The 27447-nt window shown below is 39.9% G+C and overlaps 1 protein-coding gene across 2 annotated transcripts in view; it reads right to left on the bottom strand.

The window, feature by feature from the left end:
- Nucleotides 1–8686, bottom strand: part of LOC124545212 (histone chaperone ASF1) — a 36260-nt gene extending 27574 nt beyond the window's left edge. The window contains exons 1-2 of one of the 2 annotated variants that reach the window (XM_047124079.1): nt 8592–8686; nt 7055–7240 (exon numbers count right to left, since the gene is read on the bottom strand). In XM_047124079.1, the coding sequence (XP_046980035.1) occupies nt 7055–7219 (165 nt within the window). In that variant the 5' untranslated portion in view covers nt 7220–7240; nt 8592–8686. Of the gene's footprint in view, nt 1–7054; nt 7241–8378; nt 8516–8591 lie in introns of those variants that run through there. The other variant, XM_047124080.1, reaches the window with a different exon arrangement.
- Between the last annotated feature and the right edge of the window lie 18761 nt (nt 8687–27447).

Here is a 27447-nt window from a genome sequence, read left to right as displayed (position 1 = left end):
CAGGTCTTAGATGTAAGGAAGGTGGAAGAAACTCCTGACGTCGGCAAAAATTAACACAAACGGTCTTACTGGGAGAAAAGCGGAAGCCTGTTTCGATGCTCCAAGAGTGGAGGCGATCGAGCCAGCCTTGAAGACGTAGTTCAAGAAGGCTGGTCCATTGAGAGCTGTAGTAGATCGCAAAATCGTCCACAAAGAGGGAGCCCGAGACATCAGGAAGGAGACAATCCATAATTGGATTTATGACAATGGCATACAGTACAACACTTAGCACGGAGCCCTGGAGTACCCCATTTTCTTGGGAGAAAGTACAGGAGAGAGTAGTGTTCACCCGCACTTTAAATGTGCGCTCTGCCATAAATTCGCGAAGAAAAAGGGGCAACCGACCACGAAAGCCCCAAGAGGACAGTGTGCGGAGGATGCCTGTCCTCCAACAGGTATCATATGCTCTCTCCAGATCAAGAACTATTGCTACCGTTTGGCGTTTCCGGAGAAAATTGTTCACGATATAAGTGGAGAGAGCAACAAGATGGTCAACTGCAGAACGATGCTTTCGGAAACCGCATTGGGCAGGTGTTAAAAGACTGCGGGACTCCAGCCACCAAGCTAAACGGCAATTCACCATACGCTCCAAAACCTTACACTACTCGTGAGAGAAATGGGGTGATAGCTAGAGGGGAGATGTTTGTCCTTTCCAGGTTTCGGAACAGGAACGACGATAGCTTCCCGCCATCTCCTGTGTAAAGTACTGTCGGTCCAAATTCAATTATAAAGGCGAAGGAGGTAATGCAGACTATGGAATGATAAATGCAGCAACATTTGGATGTGGATACCATCCGGTCCTGCGGCAGAGGAGCGAGAAGAATAGAGTGCATGTTGGAGTTCCCACATGGAGAAAACAGTATTGTAGCTTTTGCGATTTTGAGGGGAGAAAGCAAGAGGTCGCAGTTCTGCTGCGTTTCTTCGGGAGAAACGCTGGCGGGTTATTTGAAGAGCTCGAAATCTCCGCAAAGTGCTGACCCAATGAGTTAGAAATTGCGACGGGGTCCACTAATGTATCATGCGCGACTGTGAGCCCAGAGACCGGGGAGAAACTAGGTGCGCCTGATAACTGCCGAATCAGACTCCAAACTTCCGAAGAAGGAGTGAAGGTGTTAAATGAGCTAGTAAAGAAGTCCCAGCTTGCCTTCTTGCTATCACGGATGAAGCGACTGCATCGCGCACATAACTGCTTATAGCGGATACAGTTGGCCAAAGTAGGATGGTGTCCGGAAACGCGAAGAGCACGTCGCAGCTCACGTATTGTGTCACGGCATGCCTCGTTACACCAAGGAACTGGGTGGGCGCCGGGGCCATTCGGAGGTGCGAGATATTGAACGTTCCACAGCTATAAGAATAACGTCTGTAATATGAGTGACATCATCGACGCTAGGAAAGTGACGGTCATCAAATGTCGCTAGAGACGAAAAAAGTGTCCAATCGGCTTGGGCAAACTTCCAGCGTCTTGGGCGCATATATGGCAGTTGTGGCTGCAATCGAAGGATACATGGAAAATGGTCACTCGAGTGTGTATCAGTAAGGGCGAACCATTCGAAGCACCGAGCTAGCGGAACAGTACCGACCGAAAGGTCCAAATGAGAGAAATTTGTCGTGGAGGCAGACAAAAATTTAGGGTCCCCAGTGTTGAGGCAAACAAGATCCACTTGGTGGAAGACGTCTAGCAATAGTGAGCCACGTGGGATGTGGAGATCCCCAAAGCGGGTGGTGGGCATTGAAGTCCCCAACCAGCAAATAGGGGGGTGGAAGCTGACCAAGAAGATGAAGGAGATCAGCTCGTGCCATTGATGTGGACGATGGAATGTATACAGTACGAAGAGAGAAGGTGTATCCAGAAAGGGAAAGACGGACAGCGACTGCTTGGAAGGAAGTGTTTAAGGAGGAGGAGGAGGAGGAGGAGGAGGAGGAGGAGGAGGAGGAGATTAGTGTTTAACGTCCCATCGACAACAAGGTCATTAGAGACGGAGCGCAAGCTCAGGTGAGGGAAGGAAATCGGCCGTGCCCTTTCAAAGGAACCATCCCGGCATTTGCCTGAAGTGATTTAGGGAAATCACGGAAAACCTAAATCAGGATGGCCGGAGACGGGATTGAACCGTCGTCCTCCCGAATGCGAGTCCAGTGTGCTAACCACTGCGCCACCTCGCTCGGTGGAAGTGTTTAAGGGGATTGGGTGATAATGGAGAGAATTATGGAGAAGAATCACGAGTCCTCCATGTGCTGGAGTGCCTTCAACAGAGGGGAGATCAAATCGGACTGACTGAAAATGGGGGAAAACAAAGCGGTTGTGGGGACGCAGCTTTGTTTCCTGAAGACAGAAGATGACTGTTGAGTAGGATCATAAGAGGATTGTCAATTCAGCCCGATTGGCTCGAATGCCGCGGATATTCGAATGGATAATGGACATAGGGCGGACAGAAAATGGAAGATGTGACCAAAGTTGCCGTCAACGACTGCTCAGAGCTTGCGACCGACCGCGTGGAACGGCACTCAGCCGAAGGTAGAAGATCCTGATCCATAGGTTGTTCAAGAGCAGCTCCTGCCACCAGCGATCGGATGGTTGATCGGCCGCCAGCAGTGCGCCTCGGCGACACAGAAGACGGCCGAGGGCCGTTACCACCAGGTGGTGCTGTAGATGAGACACGCCGTGGTGGAGGAGAGGAACTGGGTTTCTTATTAGCCTCCTTGGAAATATGATGTTTAGATGGAGAAGGAACCAATGGTTGTCAAGTTGGGGTACGTAAAAAATCTTCACGAGTATGCTCTTTTTTTGGAAGTCCGGGTGTCTGACTTTTGGGATCGAGATTTAGCAGAACCCGATGAAGGGTGAGCCATAGAGTGAGCAGGCGAAAGTGGGGAGGTTGAACGGGCGATCTTTGCGCTGGCTGATCTGACGACAGTGTCACTAAAGGTGAGATCACAAGTCTGCATGGCTGCCTCCTTTGTTGGCCGAGGAGAGGCAAGGACAGTGCTGTATTTTCCTGTCTGAGGCACAGTGGGCTTTCGACTGGCGAATAATTTTCGAGCAGCAAAGGTGGACACCTTTTCCTTCACTCTGATATTCTGAATGAGCTTTTCATCTTTAAAATGGGGCAATCTCGAGAGGTCACCCATACAGTTAATGCAACGAGGGGATGGAGGTGGACAAGCACCCTCATGGGCATACTTGCACATTTGGCCGGGTTGGAACAGGACTGGCTGGTATGATTGAACCGGTGACACCAATAGCAACGCGTAGGGTTTGGGACGTAGGGGCAAACGGAAATTATCTCATAGCCCGCTTTTATTTTCGATGGGAGTTGAACTCTGTCAAATGTCAAGAAGACAGTATGGGTTGAAACGATGTTCGTGTCAACCCTTTTCATGACTACGAACAGCTGTTACGCCCTGGTCAGACAGGCAGTGTCGAATTTCCTCGTTGGACAGTCCGTCGAGGGAGCGTGTATAAACGACTCCACGTGAGGAATTTAAAGTGCAGTGCGCTTCCACCCGGACAGGGAAGGTGTGGAGCAGCGAAGTACGCAGCAATTTTTGTGCCTGGAGGGCACTGACTGTTTTTAACAAGGTGCCATTCCGTAATCTGGAACAAGACTTTACAGGACCTGCAATTGCGTCGACATCTTTCTGAATAATGAAAGGGTTGACCGTGGAGAAGTCGTGACCTTTGTCAGACCGAGAAACAACAAGGAACTGTGGCAACGATGGAAGAATTGTCTGCGGCTGAGACTCAGTGAACTTACACTTGTTAGCAGACATAGTGGAAGATGAGGAAACCATTGCGGAAGACTCCCCCATGATTACCGGTGTCTCTGATGACGCACTCCTCCCTTGTGGGGGCCCTCTCTGAGGGCACTCCCGCCTTAGGTGATTGTTCACACCTCCCGAGAAATGGATGGAGGGACCAATCGGCACTTTCGGAAGGTATCAACTCGGGTAATCATCCCTCCTTGGGCCTGGCCGTTACCAGGGGGTACGTACGTGTCCTACCTGTCTACCTGGGGTGGGGAATTACGCGTTACCCTGTCACCGGCTACGCATGAAATTGCGTGGGTCGGCCTTCAGACACGCACGGGGAGGAAAAAAGAGAAAGGGAAAACAAAGAAAGGGAGAGGAAAGAAGAGAGGTCTCAAGTGCCACAGCGGAGAGAAGGGTAAAGAGAAGAGGCAAGGAAAAGAGAAGGACAAAGGAAGGATGAAGACGTGCAAGCAGAGAAAGCGAAGAATGTGTTACATTTTCGAGTGTCCATCTCCGGACGTAGGCACAAAACATACTCCCAGAGGGGGAGAGGGAGGGGGGGGGGGGGGGGAAGGAAAGAGCCATAGGTGAGGGGAGGGGTGGGCGAAGATGGGGGATGGGGAAGGATGCGGAAAAGGAAGGTATGCAGCCTGGAAAGGAAGGAGGGCCACATTAGCTCGGGGTTCCGTGCTCGCTACGCACATATCCACGAAAGAGTTGTGGACGCCCTGGGGGGTTGGTAGTGCGTGTGTGTGAGGGGGGGGGGAGTACTAAAGATGAGGCCAAAAGCTGTATTTGTCTTAATTGGGCCTGTCTGCAACTTTATTCATCTTTAAGTAGACATCTGTCTTTTCCTAGATTGATACAGAATACGGATGGAGTTTCCATTGTTAAACAACACATAGTCTTCTGTAATCATGCAATTGTATTTTAATTCATCTGAAAGTCCTAGTGCAGACCAAGTTGCAGGGAAATTATTTCACTGCAAGCCAATGAGCCTGGCCCTCCTCCCAGGGTGTACCCAGAGAAGGGAAGGCCACAGAATCATAAGAAGCAGCACTGAAAGAGCCATTACCAACTGCATAGACAGCTGTAGGCGAATGACCAGCTGTTTGGAGCTTGATACATTTCTTACGAATACCATTTGCTATGATACCATCCACTCTGACCAGGGGCTCTCCCCACAGGTGCCATCCAGCCACAGCAAGAGCCATATGGCACAGTGATTGTTGCCAGGAGTCCTGATGTCCCAGAATGACAAGCAACTATTCCTAGGCATACAAGGGTACTTAATAGCCCCACCACGAGGACTGGCTAAACTTGCTGGTGACCAAATGGGACAGAGGGGCTACAGCAGGGAAGGAAGATGGAAGGAGAGGTATCCACACCGTAGATGTTAGGGAGAGATTTCTTCCCCAAGCGGCTCACATTATAAAGAGAAAATTGGAAAGTGGAGGTCAAACCCTAAAGGGGGACCAAAAATGCCAAAAAGGTAGGACTGAAAAGAAATGGCAAGGGGAACAAAAACCAGAAGGAATTCAAGAGACTTGTTGGATAGTCAGGTCAGCGTAAGTAACACCAAGAGAGGAGAAGCAATGAGGACAGGGAGTGGCACTGGGTAGAAAATTCAGTCCAGGAAGAAAGGGCCGCAATAGGTCCAGGATATGTGTGCACCATGCACTAAAGAACTGTGAGCCCTAGGAGCAGAGGGACAGGATTGAAATTATATAAAGATGAGTGATATATAGTCACAGTGTAAATTTTGAATAGTGGCAATGGTAGACAGGGCATTCATCTGTTAAAATACATAGATTATCTATGAAACAATGGAAAAGCCAGGACGGAATGTAACAACATTATGACACTTGCATAGTCACACAAAACCACAGTCTCTGGCAGCTGAAGCCAGTTTGGCATATATTGTGAAAGTCCTTTTGTTGTGCCTATCTGTGACTCAGCATCTCAGATATATGGTAAGTAGCAATATCCTTTTCATAATACTGATAGATTATCTATACATAGGCAATGGAAAGATGGTTATAAACATGCAACAAAAGCAGGCATAAAGGCAATGTAATTTGCACACCAAAATTGAAATCTTTGACAACTATAACTTGTTTCGAATTGCATTTAGTCTTGCAAGGCTGCCTTAAATTACTCTGACAAAACTACCACATGTTCCCTTTTGGAATGGAGGTTGTGATGACAGATCTGTCTGTAGCAAAGGCTAGGTAGGCAGTAATTAGTACAAGATACTGGTGAAGACAAAATTGTGTGTTGAGTAGTTCAGCTACAGTTACTCATGTAGAGTGTCCTTAAAATTAGTTTTATTGTTGTACTAAAATCGCAAAAATCTTAAGATCAGAACTACTCTATGGTAATATTACTGCCAGGATTTGGCACTATTACAACTCACTGCTACAAAACATGTCTGCCAATAGCTCTCAGTTGGTCATTTATTACCTGCTGTTAGTTTCTTGTGCTCCCATACCACTACAGACAAACTTTATATGAGCAGCACATTTCCTTTATTTGGGTATGTAGCATTATCTTCTACTTTGATATACCTGCAATGTCGCTATCAGCAAGGTAAAGTCCACCACAATGACCAAGACTGCGGTAGCTAATTTTAATGTTTGGAAGCGAGTTTGTTGTAAAGAAAAACAAGTAGCTAAAAAAAACTCACTCAGTTAACAATTTATGAAACAGTCAAATGCACTGTGCAAAATAATTAAGGAAACAATGCACTGTCCTACCACCTTCCAAACAGGATGCCTAACAGTAAGGGTAAGGCAATGTAACGCTGTCTTATCAAATTATCAACTTTACAGGAAATAGAAAATTAAGTCAGTACCAGGAAGTTGCTGTAGTTATTGCTATATATTACGAAGGCCACACTGATGGCAAGTGGGGAAAAATGGTCAAGAAATATAACCGTAGGTTCAACGAACATCAGCAGCGGCATGTTTTCACATTATTACACTACCTGAATTAACTATAAATGCTAACCTGCTTATATTTTCAGTACTAAATAATTAATGTACAGTGTTTTCAAAACCAATGACATTTGTGGAAGTATAGCACTGAACACATTTGTTAGGTTTCAATTTTCCCCCCATCTCACTGGAAGTCAACTTAGCCCAGAATATTCTTGTTAATTTTAAGAATTTTTTGTGTTTCACACCGTTCGTTGATACTTACATTTCTGTCAATAGTGGTATGCTAGTTTTGCCCTGTAATATACTGAGCTTAAAGCACTTCTGCTTACCTGATCAAATGCTTCACTTTCTGCAGAACCAACATAAATTATTTTCCATTCGAGATCTTCCTGGAGATCTTCTACACACTCAAATGTTATTTCAAACTGAAATGGATTCAAGAAAGCTGACGGATTGTCGAGTACAACAACATTCATCACCTGGACTTTAGCCATGTTTTAAATGCACCAATGTTCCTGTAAAGAATAAAAAAGTTTCCTGAGCACTAGTACAATTGAAGAACAATTTACATTCTCATAACAAAACAAACAAACACACACACACACACACACACACACACACACACACACTCTTCAACAATGTTTCAAACTACTAATGGTTGGTCGATATTTCCAACATGTTATTTGTGAAGTATCAGTCCGCATCACAGGAAAATGTTTCTGGCCAGCTACTGCATGGCACAGCAAATTTTGATCTTTAGGCTGGGTTGAGATTTTTGTATGTGGTATGAAAATTGAGTAGGTCTGGCAACTAACACTAACTGGCACCTAAGTAAGCAGAATGCATGTGGAATACAAAAAGTACAAAAATAAGATTCACTGCATAAAACAGTTAAGAACGAAAGAACAGCAATTGCTTGAACAATAAATTTACAAGCCAATACAGCAGACTTTTTTTTATTAAGTTCAATAAATAACGTATTTTCAACATAATTTCATTCCGTTATCTTTACATAATCCATTGAGCGTTGAACCAATGCTCCTCTTCTGAAGGTACTATCTGAGATGCTGTTTTAAAATGCAAGCTTTGAAATTAATTTTTTTGTCAAAATATGTAAGTCCATCACACTATGAAATCGGTTTTCTGAAATTTCAAGTATTTCTTTGAAAGATATGGTGTTACACATGTGCAAAAAATGAATGCAATCTTCCAGTCATCTTTCCTAACAAGTTATTCCCACTACTACTTATATAGTATGTTTTTGTCAAATAAACACACCTTTTAAAAATTTACAAAAACCTTTGAGCATTAACAGGCAACAGCACTTCACTACATACGTAACTCATCACTAGATACTATTGTGAAGCAAATGACAACATATTACAATAAAAACTTCCTGCTATTATGGATAGAGTCTTAATAAGAAAGCCAATTACATACATGCACCCAACAATTACAGGTTCTAGTGGGATCTTTATAGCACATGAGCATAAAAATGGTACATATCTGAGCAGTGCATTGGTAGTAAAATTCAAAATTAAAATGTATTAAAAGGGCATTAACAGTTCACCAACAGCCTACTAATAAATTATAAAACAAGGAGTTTAAACTACTTACAACACCAATTATCCCTTTTATGAAACAATGTAATACCTTTTCAAATGCCAGCAGGTTTGTGCATTGTCCACACGTATGTTTGTCCTACACCACCTGTCCCTACAAGATGATATCCCAGTTCCTCCAGAGAATCTAGGACCTCACGTGGCACTTTGTCACAGACGTAAACGTAGCTAAAAAAGAACATAGACATAAACAGTACATGGTTATCAACCATAAAAGTTGCCAGATAAACAATTCAGGACTTACAAGTTATTCCCAGGATCAACTTTTTTAACAGCGCCAAGTTTAAGCATTAACTCCGGATCAGAATTCTCATCACCGACAATCGTTGGGCCTCTTTCCTATATAAAGGAAATAACAACTCGAGATTAGTCATGCCACGGCTCATTCGTTATATACAGCATGCTTTTCCACAGCAACACTCCAGCGTGTAACTATCGTGGAAGGACAGGAGAAACTGGCTGAAGCAATGACAATATACACAACGGTTGGAAAATTTCTAAGCAAGTAAGTATGCACAATGCCTAAAAACATAGGCATAGTGTGCACAGAATAAAAAATGTACTGTTTACAACAGAACAGCATAGTTTTACAAGTTACTTAGAGAAATAGGAAGCCACACATCAAATGGGGAAATGTCACAAATAACAAGGCAACATACAATCATTTACGTGATAAGACAACTTTGTCTCTTTCTCACAAGGAGACACAAAAGCATAAATGGCAGAGAAACTGGCAGTGTTAAATACATACAAAACTGCTGTTTACTTATATATATTTCAAGCAAAGTGCTGGACTAATTTAGAGTTATATTCCAGTAATAACACTTCCCTGCGCAAACTGCAAAGTTGTTGGTAACTTTATTACCGCTTAATTCTTTTGAGAAACCGTGCACCTAACATTTAATTTCACAGTAGATATGCTCTCAAATAACATGGCAATGTCCAATACAATACTACTGTTTCCGCAAATCCTGTCTAAACGATAATTGTGAACAATTCAGGAGTAATTGATTCGTTAATGAAACTGAGTTCTATCAATAAGCGCAGTGGAAGAGGAGCTGAAAATAACGGGTTTTCGCTTCCCACAAACAGTTCTTTTGCAATGCAACGGCGCTCATACTTTGAAAACATAATAACCGTCACGATATACGAAACTTCGGTGTCTTCATTATACTCTCACTACTTCCAACATGCACAGACTTCAAACGCAGTAAATACTCTTACCAATCGTATCTGTGTAGATACTAATACATAAGGCATACTGAACGTAAGTAGATTGCTTAAGCAACGTTGGAAGACAACATTACACACTAAATGTTTAACACGGTATTACTCTTGCCTGTTCAAAGTTCAGCAACTTCCGTCCACACGACCCCTGCAGGAACGCGGGAAACTGCCGCAGCGCGAAAAACTTGAACACATATATTCACACCCCCCCACCTCAGTGATCAAGGATGACTACAATATTTATACCGATATGGATCTTTGATACTATAATTATAATTAGCCGCTGAAATTGTAAAAAAAATATTTTATATAAATAAAACATATATCGCTCGAATACAGTTAGAGATGTCTTTGGTGCGAAGTTTGAATCACTCATTTCAAGAGCTAAATGGTGGTGACTAATTCATTCTAGATGCCTGCATTTATTAATTGCCTATTTTAGTCTCTTTATCAATTACTCAGGATCACTTAAAAATTATCACAAGCTCATGGAAAGAATCGCGCTGCTGAAATAATAATACACTAAGATGTAAATCATTTTCTTCTTGATTCGTGAATATAGGCCCAAGATTATATATTTGTCATATATTGTTGTTTTTCTGACATGTTCCACATCCTGGAGGACCTCCTCACTACGGATCAATTGGAATGAAAGTAAATCTAATCTAAACTGAATTAGCAACATTAACAATGTATCTATATAAACTATTATGTTAATTTCAAATCAACAAATATGATCTGTGGAGAAGCAACGTAATGGGCGTGGGCTATTGTTAGGAACCTTACTGCTGCTGCGTTTAAACCTTTTGCGAAACCTATGGAAATGCCAAATCCAGAGGCCACGAATAGGTAGCAGTCGTGAGTCTCATTTATAAAACACTTGTTTCCTAGTTGTTATTCATTACAATGATTTGCAGTGACATAAACCACCACAAAATGAGTACTTAGCTGTTCCTGAAGACAGCCTTCAGCTAGAGCTTCCAAACATGAAGTGTGTCACTGACCATCTTTACTTCCTGTGGAAGGTTGTCGAAATTGAGTGCTGCAGATTGACACTCCTTTCTGAACAGTACGCGAACACGATGAAATTTTCATAATTGCGAGTTGCTTCTTAATACTTTTTAAGTTCTCATTAAGGAGCGCCATAATATGCTTTGATTGTCTTTCTAAATTATTACCATTATGACGCTGCTAATACACTAAGACGTAACTTATTTTCTTCTTGATTCGTGAATATAGGCCCAAGATTATATATATATATATATATATATGACTGGATAACATGGTAAGGAAGTAGGGATATATGAGGAAAAAAAGCATTGACATTGTAAAAGACGAAATATAGATACAAATAAGGGGAAAAAATAAAATGTGGTGGCAATAATGTGTTCATAATTTGCATTCCTGACTTTCAGCAGTGTTTATGTATTATGGACAACTCTCACAAGACAAAATGTATGATTGCTTGTTACAGTTTTTCCTCTCATAATGCCTGTTTGTAATACGCAGGAATGCAGTTCAGTATAGTAGTCGATGATAGCTGACACCGCCACGTGTAAATACTCTCTATTCTCTTTAGAAGTCGGTAAAGGTTCACACACAGAAATATCGGCCATCTTCTGAAGTTCTACCCACTAATATTTCCGTTAGTACCTTAAAAAGACAAAACAAATATTGTGGAAACGTTGTAAAACTTGAACTAAAACTTGCATCTTTTAAATTTTGTTAGTAGAAAAAGTGAATAGGCCAAATTACAGTCCAATAAAAAAAGGCAGTAGTTTCTCAGATCGATGTATATATGTGTCTATTGTTATAATCTTGGGTCTATATTCACGAATCACTAAGGAAATAAATTACATCTAAGAGTAATAGCAGCATCACAATGGTAATAATTTATAAAAAGAATCAAATCACATGTAAAAACATACGAGACCTTACATTACTTCCACAATGAAAACATAAATCGATCTTAGAAACTACTGCCTTTTTTGACTGGACTGTCATTTGGCCTATTTACTTTTTCTACTAATAACATTTAAAAGTTGCAGGCTTTAGTTCAAGCATTACAACGTTTCCACTGTGTTTATTTTGGATTTTTAAGGATCTAACGGGAATATTAGTGGGTAGAACCTCGGAAGAAGGCCGATATTTCTGTGCATGAACCTTTACCCACTCTTAAAGAGAATAGGTAATATTTACACGTAGCAGTGACAGCTACCATCGACTACTATACTGAACTGCATTCCTGTGCATTACAAACAGGCATTACGAGAGCAAAAGCTATAACAACCTATTGTATGTTTTGTCTTGTGAGAGTTGTCCACAATACATAAACACTGCTACAAAGATAGGAATGCAAATTATCAACATATTATTGCCACCATAATGAATTTTTCCCCTATTTATATCTATATTTCGTCTTTTATAATCTCAATGTCATTTTTGCTCGTATATCCCCACCTCCTTATCGAGTTATCCAGCCATTTATCTCTCATTCTCCTTCCTGTCCGTTGTTTACTTAATCGTTTCCTTCCATTCTTGCCAAGCAAATTCATTCTTTGTATCGATGTCAATGAGAAAGGTAAGTTCACTCTTCATGACATGAATTTTATGATGCTGCCTAATCTAACATCAGTTGTAGAGCTAATTTTGCACTTAAAAATATGGAAAGTAATGGAAAAGTACATTTCTGAACTAAAATTCACAATTTCTCCTATAGGATATATACGATTTGGATATTTTGATGTGAATTGTGTCCCAAAAATTGACGGATCTCATATATTGGACACAATGAAAATGGGAATATGCGCGATCCATTATGTTTGAACGAACACTGGTGCAAGGGAACTGAAATTTCTTATTGTGTATTAGATGATTTCCAGTTAGTTAATACTAGTTTCAGCAGGGAGTTGCATATTTATGGAGGTGAGCCAGTTTATATTAATAAAGCTTTATTAAATGGTAGTACTGGATTATAGCTACATAGTAAGTTGCACTTTGAAGCGACAAATATATATAGTTTAAGCATTTAGAAATTGTTATTTTATCACTTTATAGGTCACAAAATGCAGATCCACTAATGTTTTTAGAAAAACTGGAGAATTTATTTAATTTTTTAGTCAACAGATAAGAAAGTATAATATTGTGATTGGTGGAACATAAATATTGCATTTGAAGTAACAAAAATATACATAATGTAAATGAAATTAAAAATCTGTTAAAAACAAGGAACTTTGATATCGTCTGTAATTACTAATGTCAGATTAGTTACCTTTGTTGTAAATTGGCTTGACATTATTGATTTTTTAGTTTTTTGGGAAGGCTCCTGTGCTAAATTATGCATTAATGATATAAGACACTTGGAAGGCTATGTTGACTTCACTGAATTTTATTAGGTTGTTTGGAATCCCAACATTCCTAAATTACTTTTTTAATATATCTGTCAGTCTGATACATCTAATATACTTACAGTATGGAGAAACATCGTATTGTCATTCATGAGGTATTAACTCTCAAACTAGAATGAGATTTAGTTTGAATCAAGTGTTTGTGGAATATCTTGGCTATCAGCAGTGGGTCCTTAGCAGTCTTGCCTTCACCTTTTACAGTAAAGTTGGCATTTCTTTTCCTTTTTATTACTTCCCAACATGTTTTCATTTTGTAACTATATTTCTTAATGTAGGGGTGATTATCATCTGTTGTATGTAGTATAAAAATTTTCTTCTGCTTTAACCTCTGTAAATTTTTACATATGGTTCAATGCTTCAGTTTCCCTGGTAGATTTAGTTAACATCCTGAGTATGTCTGTTACTTTTCTGTTCTCTGGATTACTCATGTGTTTAACAACCCCTAAGAAAATGGTTGGATTTCAATGCTGAGCTTTACAGGTCTGACCTCCATCGCAGTGGGGTCAAGAGGAAGGGTGAGACGTAGGTAAGAGGAGGTATGGCGACCCCTATCCGCCGAGTGACATGTCGACAGTGGAGTTGGGTAGAACTGCAGTGAAAGTTCATGCCAATGTGAAGTCATTAATGCACCTTACACCTCACTTGATCTTCTGAACTCTGGCCTTTCTTTAGTTTGTCTTGCTGTTTGAGGCTCGGTTGAGTTACAGGCTGATGTTGCAGGACACTATGCTTGCCATTGTACAAAAAGGGTTGTATACCTGTGAGCCAAATTTCATAGTTCCCTGTCACACTAGGAGAAAATAACGAGGTTTTAAAAAAGTGTCTCCTTAACCCTTTTTTGCAATGTTATTACGAATCCTTGTGCTGTCAGCATTAATTAGCGTCTTCTCTCTCTCTGTATTTATCATTGACCAATACATTATTCTCAGATTAAATATTCAAGATCAATATTACTGTGATTTCATTGACATATTCAAATTTGTGCATGCTCACAATTACTTGGAATTATTGTTTCAGACCCATGTATAAAGCTATAGTGTCTTCATATCCATTCACTGCTATATTAAAACACATAGTTTAACATAGTCATTTTTAAAATTAACTTTAAAAACTCCTAGAATAGTTATACTTTTCTTCACCTGATAGAGAAATGCTTCTATTTACAAGGAAGGGAACTGTTCAGAGTTAGCACACAGTGTATTGCAGAGATCTTGTTTGACTATTAATTTATTGATGTGCTTAGATACTACATCATCAGACATAGAATGAAATATAAAACCAAACCACATCAAACTGGATACATAAGGCAGCTCAGTTTGAAGTGGTATGTGTTTCATTCTATGTCTTATGATTATGTATCAAAATTCATCAATACTGAATTTTGTAACCAGACTTTCTATTAATGTAAAGAATCACCAATACTATTGTGCTAATAAAAGTACTGTTGCATTTACATGGGAATGAAGGTATAGACAATTATTCGCAGTTCATTGTCATACTTACACTCAGTGACTAATCTAAAACTATAGTAATATTATATTGAAATCAAAACACCTCTACAATATTTTTAAACATCCAGTACTGTGCACCTCAGCAAGTGCATATTGTCAATTACAACACATTTTAAACATCTTGCATTACAGTAAATAGTAATGTGTTACTTTAACATTAGCCAGTGATTAAAAGGATTTACTGCAGCCTGGAATAAGATACCTATCACAACGTGTATGAACATTTTGCCACATTAAAAAGTTTTTGTAGATGAAGGCAAAAGCTGCTTTTGCTGTAACACTAACTATTCTCACACACAAACAAACGACTCAAAACGTACACCATTGAATAAACAGAAGCAGAACAAGAGCAGATCCATCTGCTGTTACTTACTGAAGCTCTTGGTAGGCTAAAGGAGAAGTTCACAACACCTGTGAGCTAAAGTAGTAACTATGTGGAAATGAAGGGAGCAGTAGAACACAGGAGGACATGGAGAGAAACTTCCTGCTTCACGCACAACACATGTCATGCTAGACAGCATAACAGTGATCGAGTAGGGTTGAACAGAACCTGTCCTGCCTATGTTACTTACATCTCTCTCTGATGAGCTCAGTGTAGTGTTCATAAATCTAAACTCATAACCATAGATTAAAATGATCATGTATTTAATATTTAAACAAAGAGGGTCGGCGCCTGCTTTATAATGGAACAATGCCACAGTAAGACCAATTAATTACAGATGCTTACATTCATTTTTAAAGTGTCACCTAACCAATATCATTTTATAGTACACGCATACATCATCTGTTGTCTGTTGTTACTAATATTTGTAAAATATGAATTCACACAATAACAAAAGTAATCTTGGCTGACAGACTCTGAAAGTAATGTGCATGTTCTGACTAGTGTCACTAAACAATCATGATGTTTTTCATGAAGCAAAAGGTCCACCAGACAAGAATATGATGCATGAAGTACCAAAACTGAGGGAACTTTAAATCTCAATGCACACGATGTGATATGCTATCATTTATATTATTATTATCATAAGTCAAGGTTTAATTATGTACACTCCAAGATGATGAGTACATTTGATAACTTTTTTATTTTTCGTAACCAACAATTTTCATGCCTGAGCAAGTGAAAATGAAGAGAGCAAAATGAGCAATAATCTTTAGGATCTCAAGCATAGTGCATGGAGAATACTGTGGCCAGTAGATGCACAGTCAGTGGGGCATGCGTGTGGAGAGTGGTGGTGGTGAGGATTGTGGGCAGCCCCTGTGGGGGAAACGACAAGTACTAGAGAAGAAGTGCTGTCCTAAACTGAAACCTACCCTTGCACTTTTTGTATATATTAAGTGGACGACCTACGCACCCACACTTGCACAATGGATATTCAAAAAAATCTACTGTAACTGCTACTTTGGTCAGCATCTAGAAAGAATTCCGCAGAAATGCAACAAAAATGACGATTTATTTTCGCCTGGCTTGTTAACAATTTTTAACTTAACAGAGAAACGTCATGAGTGGCGAATATTTGAAAAAAAACTATACTTCTCTTCCAGCCAAGTTAAAATTTGCTTCTTTAGCCAAAACACAGCGGATTTTACACAATGTCACTTCACTAACATGCTGTGCAGGCGCAATTGCGAGAGAATTGTTAATCAGTGGTTCATTAATTTTATTAAGTTAGGAGCTGAGGAAAAAGTAATGTCAATGGATTATGTAAAAGCACATCCTCAGTACAAAAACAAACGTGTAATATCTTAAAGTATGTTGTTCCAAAACCGACAGGATTCTCGATTCACCAGCTATTGATGGCCCTTAAAATTACATCCTTTCATCTAAGAAATCTGTAGGTAGTGAAATAACATGGAATATAATGAAGTTTTGTACAATAACCATATGGCAAAGTACCCTCCTGTTTGTGTGCCATCAATTGCGAAAATCTCATTTCGATATCTCAAACGGTTTATGAAATATGATGAATGTTGTGGATATTTTATTCTGGCTTTATTACAGGCGGGTATGCTCGCAAAATAGTGTGCTACATCGGATAAAGTTTCTCGAGACTGGTAGAGACATCCATCCAATTCTAAAGAAAAATTAAACACGTTAGCTAAGTTTCATTTGTAGCAACATATAATGTAATATGCACCAAACCCAAAACCCTAGCGACGCCTATTTTTCATTGCAACTTTCTTGAATTTCGCATAGTGCCTTACTTCAGTGCAAGTATCATAATAACTACAACTATTATCGACATGATGGGCACGTCATCATGAAACTGACATACAAAACAATAAGTTTATCAAAAATGATTTTTTTATGGAATGATTTTTGTAAAATAGTTTGAGAAAGACTGCAGGATGTGCACATCGATTCTGTCATCGCAGTGTATACACTACATGGACTGTGTGTCCTAACATATCACAAGTGAGTCCAGACTAAATTGATGGAGAATATCTACTCAACGCAGCTCGATAGTCAGAGATGTTGTGTTGTGGAGTTTTGCTGGTCGCTTCCACACAGAGGTCCCTCCTCCTTCCTCCCATTTAATGTGGCGCACGGGATGAGGAGAGAAGAATTGTGTAATACTGGTGAGTTAATCTTTGCGCAAATGCATGTGACCACCCATGCCATGGCTGGCTGTGAGACAGGGTGCAGATGGGCTGTTTATCATGGTATGGAGACGCAGACGAGTGTGATCAGCTGTATTGTAAGTGTTGTTGGTGTGAGGCATGACCGAACAGTTTATCACAGAGATTGTATGGTGTGAGTTGTCAGGATGAGAATTCATAACTATGCCAGGGGTGGCAGACCCAGTGACCTGTGCTGCAGTTGTCATCTGTTGTGAGAGAGGGTTGTTTTAATAGAGCAAATTGTATGCCATGATTTGGTCACACAGCTATTTCAAGAGGGAACAAATGTTGTGGAGACAGCTTCTTAGTGTAACTAGTTACCTATTAGATGTCAGTGGAACCTTGGTACGTTACTGGGACGTCAATGGAGTAACATTCTTTTCCATGTGGCGCAAATACTGCAGTTTGACGTCGCTGAGGGTGTTGTCGTATCTAGTAGATGGACGCCTTGGGTAGCATCTGGGATTCAGCATATGCAATGCGGTTCGCACAACACAGTGGTGAAGTGTGCATAACTATTGACATGCCTTTATTTGTATATCCATCACGAGAAGAACTGTAGCTGCACTCCTTTCAAAGATATACTTTGGCTGAAGCACCTGGAAGATGCCATATTGGATCTCATCAAGCACATATTTAGTGTGTTTTATATTATAACCACCTTATGATTTAAGTCCTGTAAATAAAAGCTGTTCCGAAGTGCTAGTGTCACACAGTCTGAGGCGCCTTGTCACGGTCCAAGTGGCTCCCTCCCCCGTCAAAGGTTCGAGTCTTCCCTCGGGCATGGGTGTGTGTATTGTCCATAGCGTAAGTTAGTTTAAGGTAGATTAAGTAGTGTGTAGGCTTAGGGACCAATGACATCAGCAGTTTGGTCCTGTAAGACCTTACCACAAAATACTAGTACATTGAGGATCTCTCGAAAAGGTACAATTTATTGATACCAATTGTCAAATAATGAGTTATCAGCATTTGCAGGTGTCAGTGGCCATATGACACAGAACAAATCCACACATTACAATGCAACACCATGGTGTATCGGATAACAAGAGTAGATGATATTAAGTTGTATGAACTGAACTGTTGGTCCATATCCTACAATCCTACCTGTCACTGTCAGTCATTTAAAAATCAAGCATGAAATAGCAAAGTGAGAGTGAATATTCAAAACACATCTATTATCTGGTAAAAACAAACTACCTCTCATCGTCAGAACAAAAAAGAAACAACACTGACACATGTGAGAAAGAATTAAAAGGTGATTTAGTCTCACTGTCAGTATAAAGTATAAAAGAGAAATTACGAACTAGTTATTTTAGGAGACTTCTTTTCCAGACAAGAATGTCTTCAAATTAAGCACATATGTGTATGAAATATATTCTAGTAATGATGCAGGCATATTTCTGCTGGTGTTTTTCATAGTTGTTTCTGTTACTTTCAAGACGAAGGGAAGAATTTTACTTTCCTGCCAATGAATTGTAATTTTTGCGCATATTAGAACATTCTTCACACAACCAGCACAATTATTTAGCTTCTCCATAAGTAATTTTTGTAATACATATCGCTGCATAAATAAGTAGCATGTAGTTGACAGGTTCTCACATCCAAAGGAAGAAAATACACCAAACGTTGCAAGTTATGCACAAATTAGAACACACTTCACACAACCAGCACACTTATTTAGAGCTTCTCTGTTTAAAGCTACAACGAATTAATTTTCTATATCAAAAGCATTTTCTGCGTAAAGTATGTATAATTCTAAAAATGTAATGTATTAATTTATTTAAGGTATAATGAACTCAAATACCTATAAACTACATTCTTTTTCTACAAACAGATTTGCAAACATTGTGTATTTCCCATGTAAAGCTAAAAGTCATGTATTCTGTGTATCAAATGCTCAGTATTTAATCTGAATAATACCATGTGCATGTATCTAAGGTATCACACAGAATATACTTAAACTACCAACAATAGGACAAGCAACCTGCTGCTGAATACCATGTAGTGTCCTGACTTCCAGTACTCCCAGTAATAAACCAATACACACAAACACAGTAAACATACATAGGCACAAACCATTTCAGATGAGAATAGGTCGTGGTTCTACCGAGACCTTCTCACCCGAAATAGGTAGAAATAGGCCATTACCAACCAACACGATACATAAGCTGTATTACACATCCAGATACAGTATATCACTTCCCTCTACATATTGTAAATTATTTCCACCATGCTCATTGTATCACTTTTTTTTCTTTGACATTTGCAGGTATAAATTATATTCTCACCAGCTAAGCAGAAACAAATTATATAGAACCATTTTAACAACCGTTAAGCACTCAATTCGTTGTAATCTTATAGAAATTTTTATATTTTGTTCCTTATATTATTTCAAAAAAGCATTAACAACTGTATTCTTATAACATTGTAATACTGACAAGTTTTTGCTGTTGGATTCAGAAGCATCTGATCCACCTTACATTTCAAGGCGGTGGGGTACTCTGTACTGTTAATGAAATAAATAAATAAGTAAATATTCGCACTACATGCTGCTATGTACATAATGAGTATGAAACTGGCAGAAGGTCACTTTCAAAGAAAGAAGAAACATAATAGTTCCCAGATTTGCAATGAGCGAATCAGCTGAACATATGAAGAGCTTGTGCTTTAATTCGGCTGTTAGAATGGCTGCCACAGTCACGACGATACCTTGACAACAGACATCTGTCGATGTCTTCGAGAAAACCCATGTATATATTTGAAAGGAGCGCAGCCATGGTGCCTCTCGTGATGTACATACAAATAAACAACGTGCTCATCGCCATTGCGTCCGAAAATGATGTAGACTTAGATGTAGAAAAGCCAGTGGAACCAGCTTAGATGTGTGGCTTGGGACGGAAAATTTATGCGACGAGTTGTTGTGTCGTCCAGCAGCCACTTGTTCCCCACAGATAAGTAGGATTCTCAGCCATGTATGTAATAGCTCTTTGGAGCAGGATGTTTTCCCCGATAGACTGAAATATGCCATTGTAAAACCATTGCATAAAAAGGGGGATACGTCGGATGTCAACAACTACCGCCCAATCTCTCTTCTGACAGCTCTATCAAAAAATTGTGAGAAAGTAATGTATTCAAGAGTAGCCTCCCATACTTGTAAAAATAAAGTAGTAACAAAATGTCAGTTTGGTTTTCAGAAAGGCTTTTCAACAGAAAATGCTATATACGCTTTCACTGATCAAACATTAAATGCTCTGAATAACCAGACACCCATTTGTATTTTTTGTGATCTCTCAAAGGCCTTTGATTGTATAAATCTTGAAATTCTTTTAGATAAGCTACATCATTATGGTTTGAGGGGGGCAGTGCACAAATGGTTTAATTCATACTTAATTGGAAAAATGCAGAAAGTTGAAATAAGTGGTTCATGTAATGTTAAAACAACAGCTGATACGTCAAACTGGGGGGGGGGGGGGGGGCTATCAAGTATGGGGTCCCACAGGATTTGGTCTTAGGTCCTTTACTGTTCTTGATATACATTAATGACTTAACATTCCACATTGATGAAGGTGCAAAGTAGTTCTTTTTTCTGATGATACAAGTATAGTAATAACATCCAAAAACCAAGAACTAAGTGATGTAATTGTAAATGATGTTTTCCACAAAATTATTAAGTGGTCCTCAGCAAACCGACTCTCCTTAAATTTTGACAAAACACAGTATATACAGTTCCGTACAGTAAATGACACAACTCCCGTAATAAATATAGACTTTGAACAGAAGTCTGTAGCTAAGGTAGAATTTTCAAAATTTTTAGGTGTGTCCATTGATGAGAGGTTAAACTGGAAGCAACACATTGATGGTCTGATGAAACGTCTGAGTTCAGCTACGTATGCTATTAGGGTTATTGCAAATTTTGGTGATAAGAATCTCAGTAAATTAGCTTACTATGCCTACTTTCATTCACTGCTTTCGTATGGCATCATATTCTAGGGTAATTCATCGTTGAGGAGTAAAGTATTCATTGCTCAAAAACGTGCATTCAGAATAATTGCTGGAGCCCACCCACGGTCATGCTGCAGACATCTATTTAAGGATCTAGGGATCCTCACAGTAACCTCACAAGATATATATTCACTTATGAAATTTGTTGTTAAGAATCCAACCCAGTTCAAAAGTAATAGCAGTGTGCATAGCTATAACACCAGGAGAAAGGATGATCTTCACTATGCAGGGTTAAATCTGACTTTGGCACAGAAAGGGGAAAATTATGCTGCCACAAAAGTCTTTGGTCACCTACCAAACAGCATCAGAAGCCTGACAGACAGCCAACCAACATTTAAAAATAAATTAAAAGAATTTCTAGATGACAACTGCTTCTACTCGTTGGCTGAATTTATAGATATAAATTAAGGAGAAAAAAAACAACTTAAACATTAGTGTCATGCAATATTTTGTCTAATGTAATATCTTGTACAGACATCTTTTATTAACCTGACACGTTCCACATCATTACAAAGTGTCATATTCATGATCTATGGAACAAGTATTAATCTAATCTAATCTCTAATCTAACTGTAAGGAAGTGTCATCCCGTCGTGAGGTGGTGATCGGGCCGAGTCGCATCGCCTTGGCGTCGTTCAGACGAAAACATGATATCACGGCCGACAGCCACGACGGGTAGGGGCCGCCGGCTTCTTCGGTGACGATCGAGCGAAGTCGTGATATCTCGCCAGCTGGGATGGTATGAAGTTCCTTCGAGATACAAAGTTCGTTCGACATACAGTTGCAACCATTGCAACCACGCCAATGCGTTAGACACAGGCATTCTCCCAGTTCCCGTGGTTTGTGACTGGGTAAAAACTATTCAAGTTTCGACCAGTGGACTGTTGCAACTAGTTTCGACTGGTCACATGAAATTTTTCTGACTGGCTCCAAAGCCTTTAATACACCTGCCCTAAAGAGATCTGCGCGCGCCTGTGCAAAGCCTTCTGTCTTCAGTCTCATAGCATTCTCTTTGAGATAAGAAGTTGCAGGTTCCCGTTAGCCTTGTAAAGGAATTGTATATTTCAAACTTGTGAAAATTTAATACATCCTAGAGTAATTTTATTCCTATAAGAAATTTTTATGTAGAAATTCTTGCATATAAATACCTGGGGTGTCAAAAGTAAAAGGATATTGCGATCCTTTATGGTCACTATCAAAATGAATAATTTTTTCTCTTCCATACAAGGATCTGATCACAGTAGCATTAACAACTGTATTCTTATAACATTGAAATACTGAGAAGTTTTTGCTGTTGGATTCAGAAGCATCCGATCCACCTTACATTTCAAAGTGGTGGGGTACTCTGTACTGTTAATGAAATAAATATAGATGATTAGGTGTCACACACCACTCATTGCACATTAAGTTGGCTTCGTTTAGAGGGGAGGTGGTAGAAATAGAGACAAGTATGCTATGCCATTACACATAAATTAATGAAACTAAGCTGCATAACCAGTAGTACCACTCCCCACCAAACTAAACAAACGATAATTTTTCTTCAGAGTAGATAATTTCCAGCATTTGTAATGTTTGGGCATTTACTACATTGGTACAATTATCTGCAATGTACTGCAGCTAGCAACAAAATTTGTGTTACCAAAATCAATGTGACAAGCAAATCAAATTTTTTCATCATATGGATCTAATCGAAATAAGTAAAAGAAAACAGGATACTGATAAGGGATGTGGTGTCAGGAATAATTAAGAATGTCATCAATTAACATTTTGTATCACTGGTACTCCAAGAAGTGCCGACCACAAGTGGGAAGTAGAAAGGTGTGACTCAGCTTCATCCTTTATAACTAATGTTTCTGGATAGCCTGCAGTTGTCATTCATTCTTTAAATACGGTAATGAAACACTACACCACTTATGTATTTTTTCATCTTTGCACAATGCATTTCGAGAAATACCCATCGTCATGATCAAACATTTACATTATTATTTTTGTGTTGTGTTGTCTGTCTTGCATTGTAGCATTTTTTGTGGTTATAAGATACTGTGCCTTCTGAGTTATGCAGAAAACATGACACACGCAAACCATCAATGTTGCTGTTTGTGAAATTTCACAGTGTGTGTGTGTGTGTGTGTGTGTGTTTGTGTGTAATGCGGTAGGCACAGTACTGTACCGTAACCTTAAAAAGACGAGACAATACAGTGCAAAGGAGGCACAACACGCATACAAACAGCACACAAAATACGTATGTAAATATTTTCACTAGACAATGAGAATAAATTCGCGAACGCGTACTGCTAAGCATGAATAAGGTGAGAATACGGTGCACTGTTTCATTATTTAAATCAGAAAATTTGAGCAATGCGAGGGGAACAGAGGTGTCCACACTAGCGCTACAGGCGGGCAGATAACGAAACATGCAAAATATGCTTTCGAGTAAACCCAAAGGGTTCTGATGGTCGAAACTATCACGAAGTGCAACAGAGACAGTTTGGAAACAATAACTAACGGCTGTGGTAGCTTCACTCGACGAACATATACTGACGAGCGTATCGTGATCGGTGATGGTCGGCTCAATGCGTGCGAATTGGGGCTTTTGCCGTCACGAGACGAGTGAAGATAGCAACGAAGCAAGATGACTGCAATCGTTGACGCCCTCAGTCATATTGTCGATTGTACAAAATGGTTCGGCGGAAAATAACGTCCAAGTACTATTCAGCCTTGCACAATAGTGAAAAAATTTACTATCCGAATGCGAAGCGGTCGAAACAGTATCGTCGATAAGAGCGCGTTGTCTAACTAGTTGGATGAATTTAAATCCTGTGGAGAGTTTTGAATGCGCAGTTGTGGAGAACCAATCATTTCAATTATATGTTCCATGTCCAAAAGAGCCATCTCTTGCGCACTAATATAGGGCGGAATACTGTAATGCACTAGACGAGTGGTACACTACACTGTTGTGACATTTTTTCGGGTCTGAACATAGTTTGATGCGTTCCACATGAATATTCTTCCTCATAGCGTGGCATGGAAAACAAGGATGGAGGACAATCTCTGTCAGTTCGCGCGAAAAAAAAAAGTGTAGCGACGAAATGCGATAATGGCGATATTGCCACTGCGCAGTAATGGCTTGGTAGTACAGTGATAATCGGAAATCGGCGTCACCAACGTAGGAACATGGGTACGGACGGGTGCGAAACGACATGAATCCATATATTAGAGTTCACTACTTTATTTATGTCATGTATGTACACTATGTGGATTGCATGTTCTAACGTAACACATGTCGAGCCCAGACCAAGATACAGCAGTCTCGAAATCGGAAGGAAAAAAATCTCGATAATGCAAGAAAGCAGAAGATAGCAGTTGATACGAGAAAGCCTATTCCCCACTATATACTGTAATAATAGACACACACAAAACTCACTCTGAATTAGGAAATTACTATTACAGTGGCTTCACAAGTAATGTTCCTAAAATTATAGCTCTTATGACTATGTTGTAATCAATACTTCAATTTAGCTACACTTTCTTTCTGGATTTTATAGTTCTGAGTGTTCTTCACTTTTTCCCCAGCTCTGGGTGCATTTATCTCCGCGTTTAACTCCACGAAAATAAAGTATTTCAAACCTTTCTACCTTAACTGTTGTGTTAGAAATATACACCACATGCAACAACAGCGAGTTTATGCATTTTAACTGCAGCAGTGAAATGCAGTAAACCAATAACTATTGGCAATACGCGCCGCGATAACCACCTACATTAGTTACGTCTTGAAATCCTTCACTGCTACCATTCCAGAACTCAAGACAGATGACACCAAGTGTTACATCTCGCCATCATATTTCTACATATATAGGGCGAGGAAAAATTCGCACACTCAGACTTCGCAGCGCAATTACTCGCATGCTAGCAATACAAAAACATCTTCACAAAATTTCGTACTGCACATATTTAGAGCAGTAAATGGACGTTAAATATTGGCAATCTGGCAACACTGTAATCACGTGCAATGTAACTATCTCAATCAAGCTTTACTGTTAGTGCTGTGCAGCTGGCGCAATGGGTAGTGTTATGGGTCAGCATGCAGTAGATCATAGGTGCGATTGTCAATCAAGGCTTATTTGTTTTAATTTGTTAAATGTAGTATGCATGGTATGCTGTCTAGCATCTTAGTCGTCACACAGCGATTACATGGGTCTTGTACAAAACATTTGCAGTTACGTACTACAAACACAGAAACGGAAATACAATCGTTTCCACTGGTCAGCTTTTATAGAAAACTTCTGTACCTCATGCATACGAATTGTGTCTCCAGTGCATCTCCTAGATTCCAATTTATTTTGTGTGTAGCCTTCCCCAGTGGTCCCATCGACTAATACCGACTATTATTCTTGCCACATTCAGGCCCATTACATATAGTTAGATTTGAAATCTAGTAGATGCAATGGCGGGAAACAATTCGCGTCCACGACTTACAAAAGGCTTCTTTAAAAGCTGACCAATGAAAATCATTTGTACTTCTATTTCTGTCTTCATAACAAGTAACTGGAAATGTTCTATAGAAGAGCCACTGTAATCGCAGACTGCCTTTAGAAAATAAAAACAAATAAGCCTCGACCTAAAACTGAACCCTTGGCCTCTTAAATGCTAACCCAGAATGCTACATATTGCATCAACTGCACAGCACTGCCCTGTTTGCTGAGAGGCAGTTACTGTACATGTGATTACAGTGTTGCTGGGTTGCTGATCTATAACGTCCATTTACTGTCTGAAGTATTGTAGGACAAAATTCTGTGATAGAATTTTTGTATTGTTAGTACGTGAGGAATCGCACTGGGAAGTCCGATTGCACGAATTTTTCTTCACCCTGCATAGTGCTTTGACACTACAGCCTTGCAAGGGTGTCAGTTGCTGTTACCCACATTTTTCGGAAAATTCGAGCTATAAAAAAACAGATGCCATGTGAGCAGCTTTACTTTCTTGTAAGGAAAAACGAAGAGCCTACTGCAGACTTATTTTGTCAACATTATATGGAAATAAATGACAGACATTATATTTCCAGCTAATTTGTTACGAGTTGTTACAGTGTACAATAAAAATCTGTTTAGCTCCTCATTGTCAGGCAGAAGGTGGTTATTTTTGCCCGGGAACGTATTACAAATAAAATAAACGGAGGTTTTAAATAACGTCCATGCGAGTATTAAACTCGGAGCAACTTGACTCAGTACTTGGATCCTAAAAGAAAAAAGTTTCTTGTACTAGGATTCACAGAAGGAATGTACAAGGCTTAATTAGTATAATCGAGTAGCGTCCGACACTACAGCTGCTTCGTGCTAGTGCGGGGTAATGAAGTGTTCGCTTAGTGTGTCTACGCGCAGTGTCGCGTGGTGTAACAGCAGATTCGTGGCTGTCGAGGTAGTTCTACGCTGGCCACCAGAGGCGTTGAGTTTCACGTGCAATCACGGAGCTCACTGCGTGTAACAATGAACCGCGGCTGTAAAAGAGTTCTGCGCCTGGTCGTCAGGAGGGCTGACTTTTTATTTTTCGTATGTGTTTGTGCATTCTGCCTACGCGATTTTCATTTCTTGTTTTCTTTTTCTTTCTTAAAGTTCCATTTTTTTATTTTGTTTTGTTCTGTATTTACGCTCTGATTTGCAATTCTATTAGCCTTCTGTTTTCACTGAATAAAGAGTTTCCTGTCAAGCTTAATCCTTTAGCGTTGGATTAATCAGAATTATGAAATCGATTAATTTTAATTGCTCCGATCCCGACAAGTGGTTGACTCTGACGTAATCCTCGAACTGAAGGAACTGAACAATAGCCATTTCTTCCATTGAGCTGAGGAGATGTCTGATGAACACAACGTACCGAGACTTTTGGTCCGTTTGCCAACGTTATGGCCTGATATCCCGACTTAATACACTCCTGGAAATTGAAATAAGAACACCGTGAATTCATTGTCCCAGGAAGGGGAAACTTTATTGACACATTCCTGGGGTCAGATACATCACATGATCACACTGACAGAACCACAGGCACATAGACACAGGCAACAGAGCATGCACAATGTCGGCAATAGTACAGTGTATATCCACCTTTCGCAGCAATGCAGGCTGCTATTCTCCCATGGAGACGATCGTAGAGATGCTGGATGTAGTCCTGTGGAACGGCTTGCCATGCCATTTCCAACTGGCGCCTCAGTTGGACCAGCGTTCGTGCTGGACGTGCAGACCGCGTGAGACGACGCTTCATCCAGTCCCAAACATGCTCAATGGGGGACAGATCCGGAGATCTTGCTGGCCAGGGTAGTTGACTTACACCTTCTAGAGCA

The sequence above is a fragment of the Schistocerca americana genome, chromosome 8 (assembly GCF_021461395.2).
Source record: "Schistocerca americana isolate TAMUIC-IGC-003095 chromosome 8, iqSchAmer2.1, whole genome shotgun sequence".
In the NCBI taxonomy this organism is placed as follows: domain Eukaryota; kingdom Metazoa; phylum Arthropoda; class Insecta; order Orthoptera; family Acrididae; genus Schistocerca; species Schistocerca americana.
This window is presented reverse-complemented; position numbering and strand designations above follow the sequence as displayed.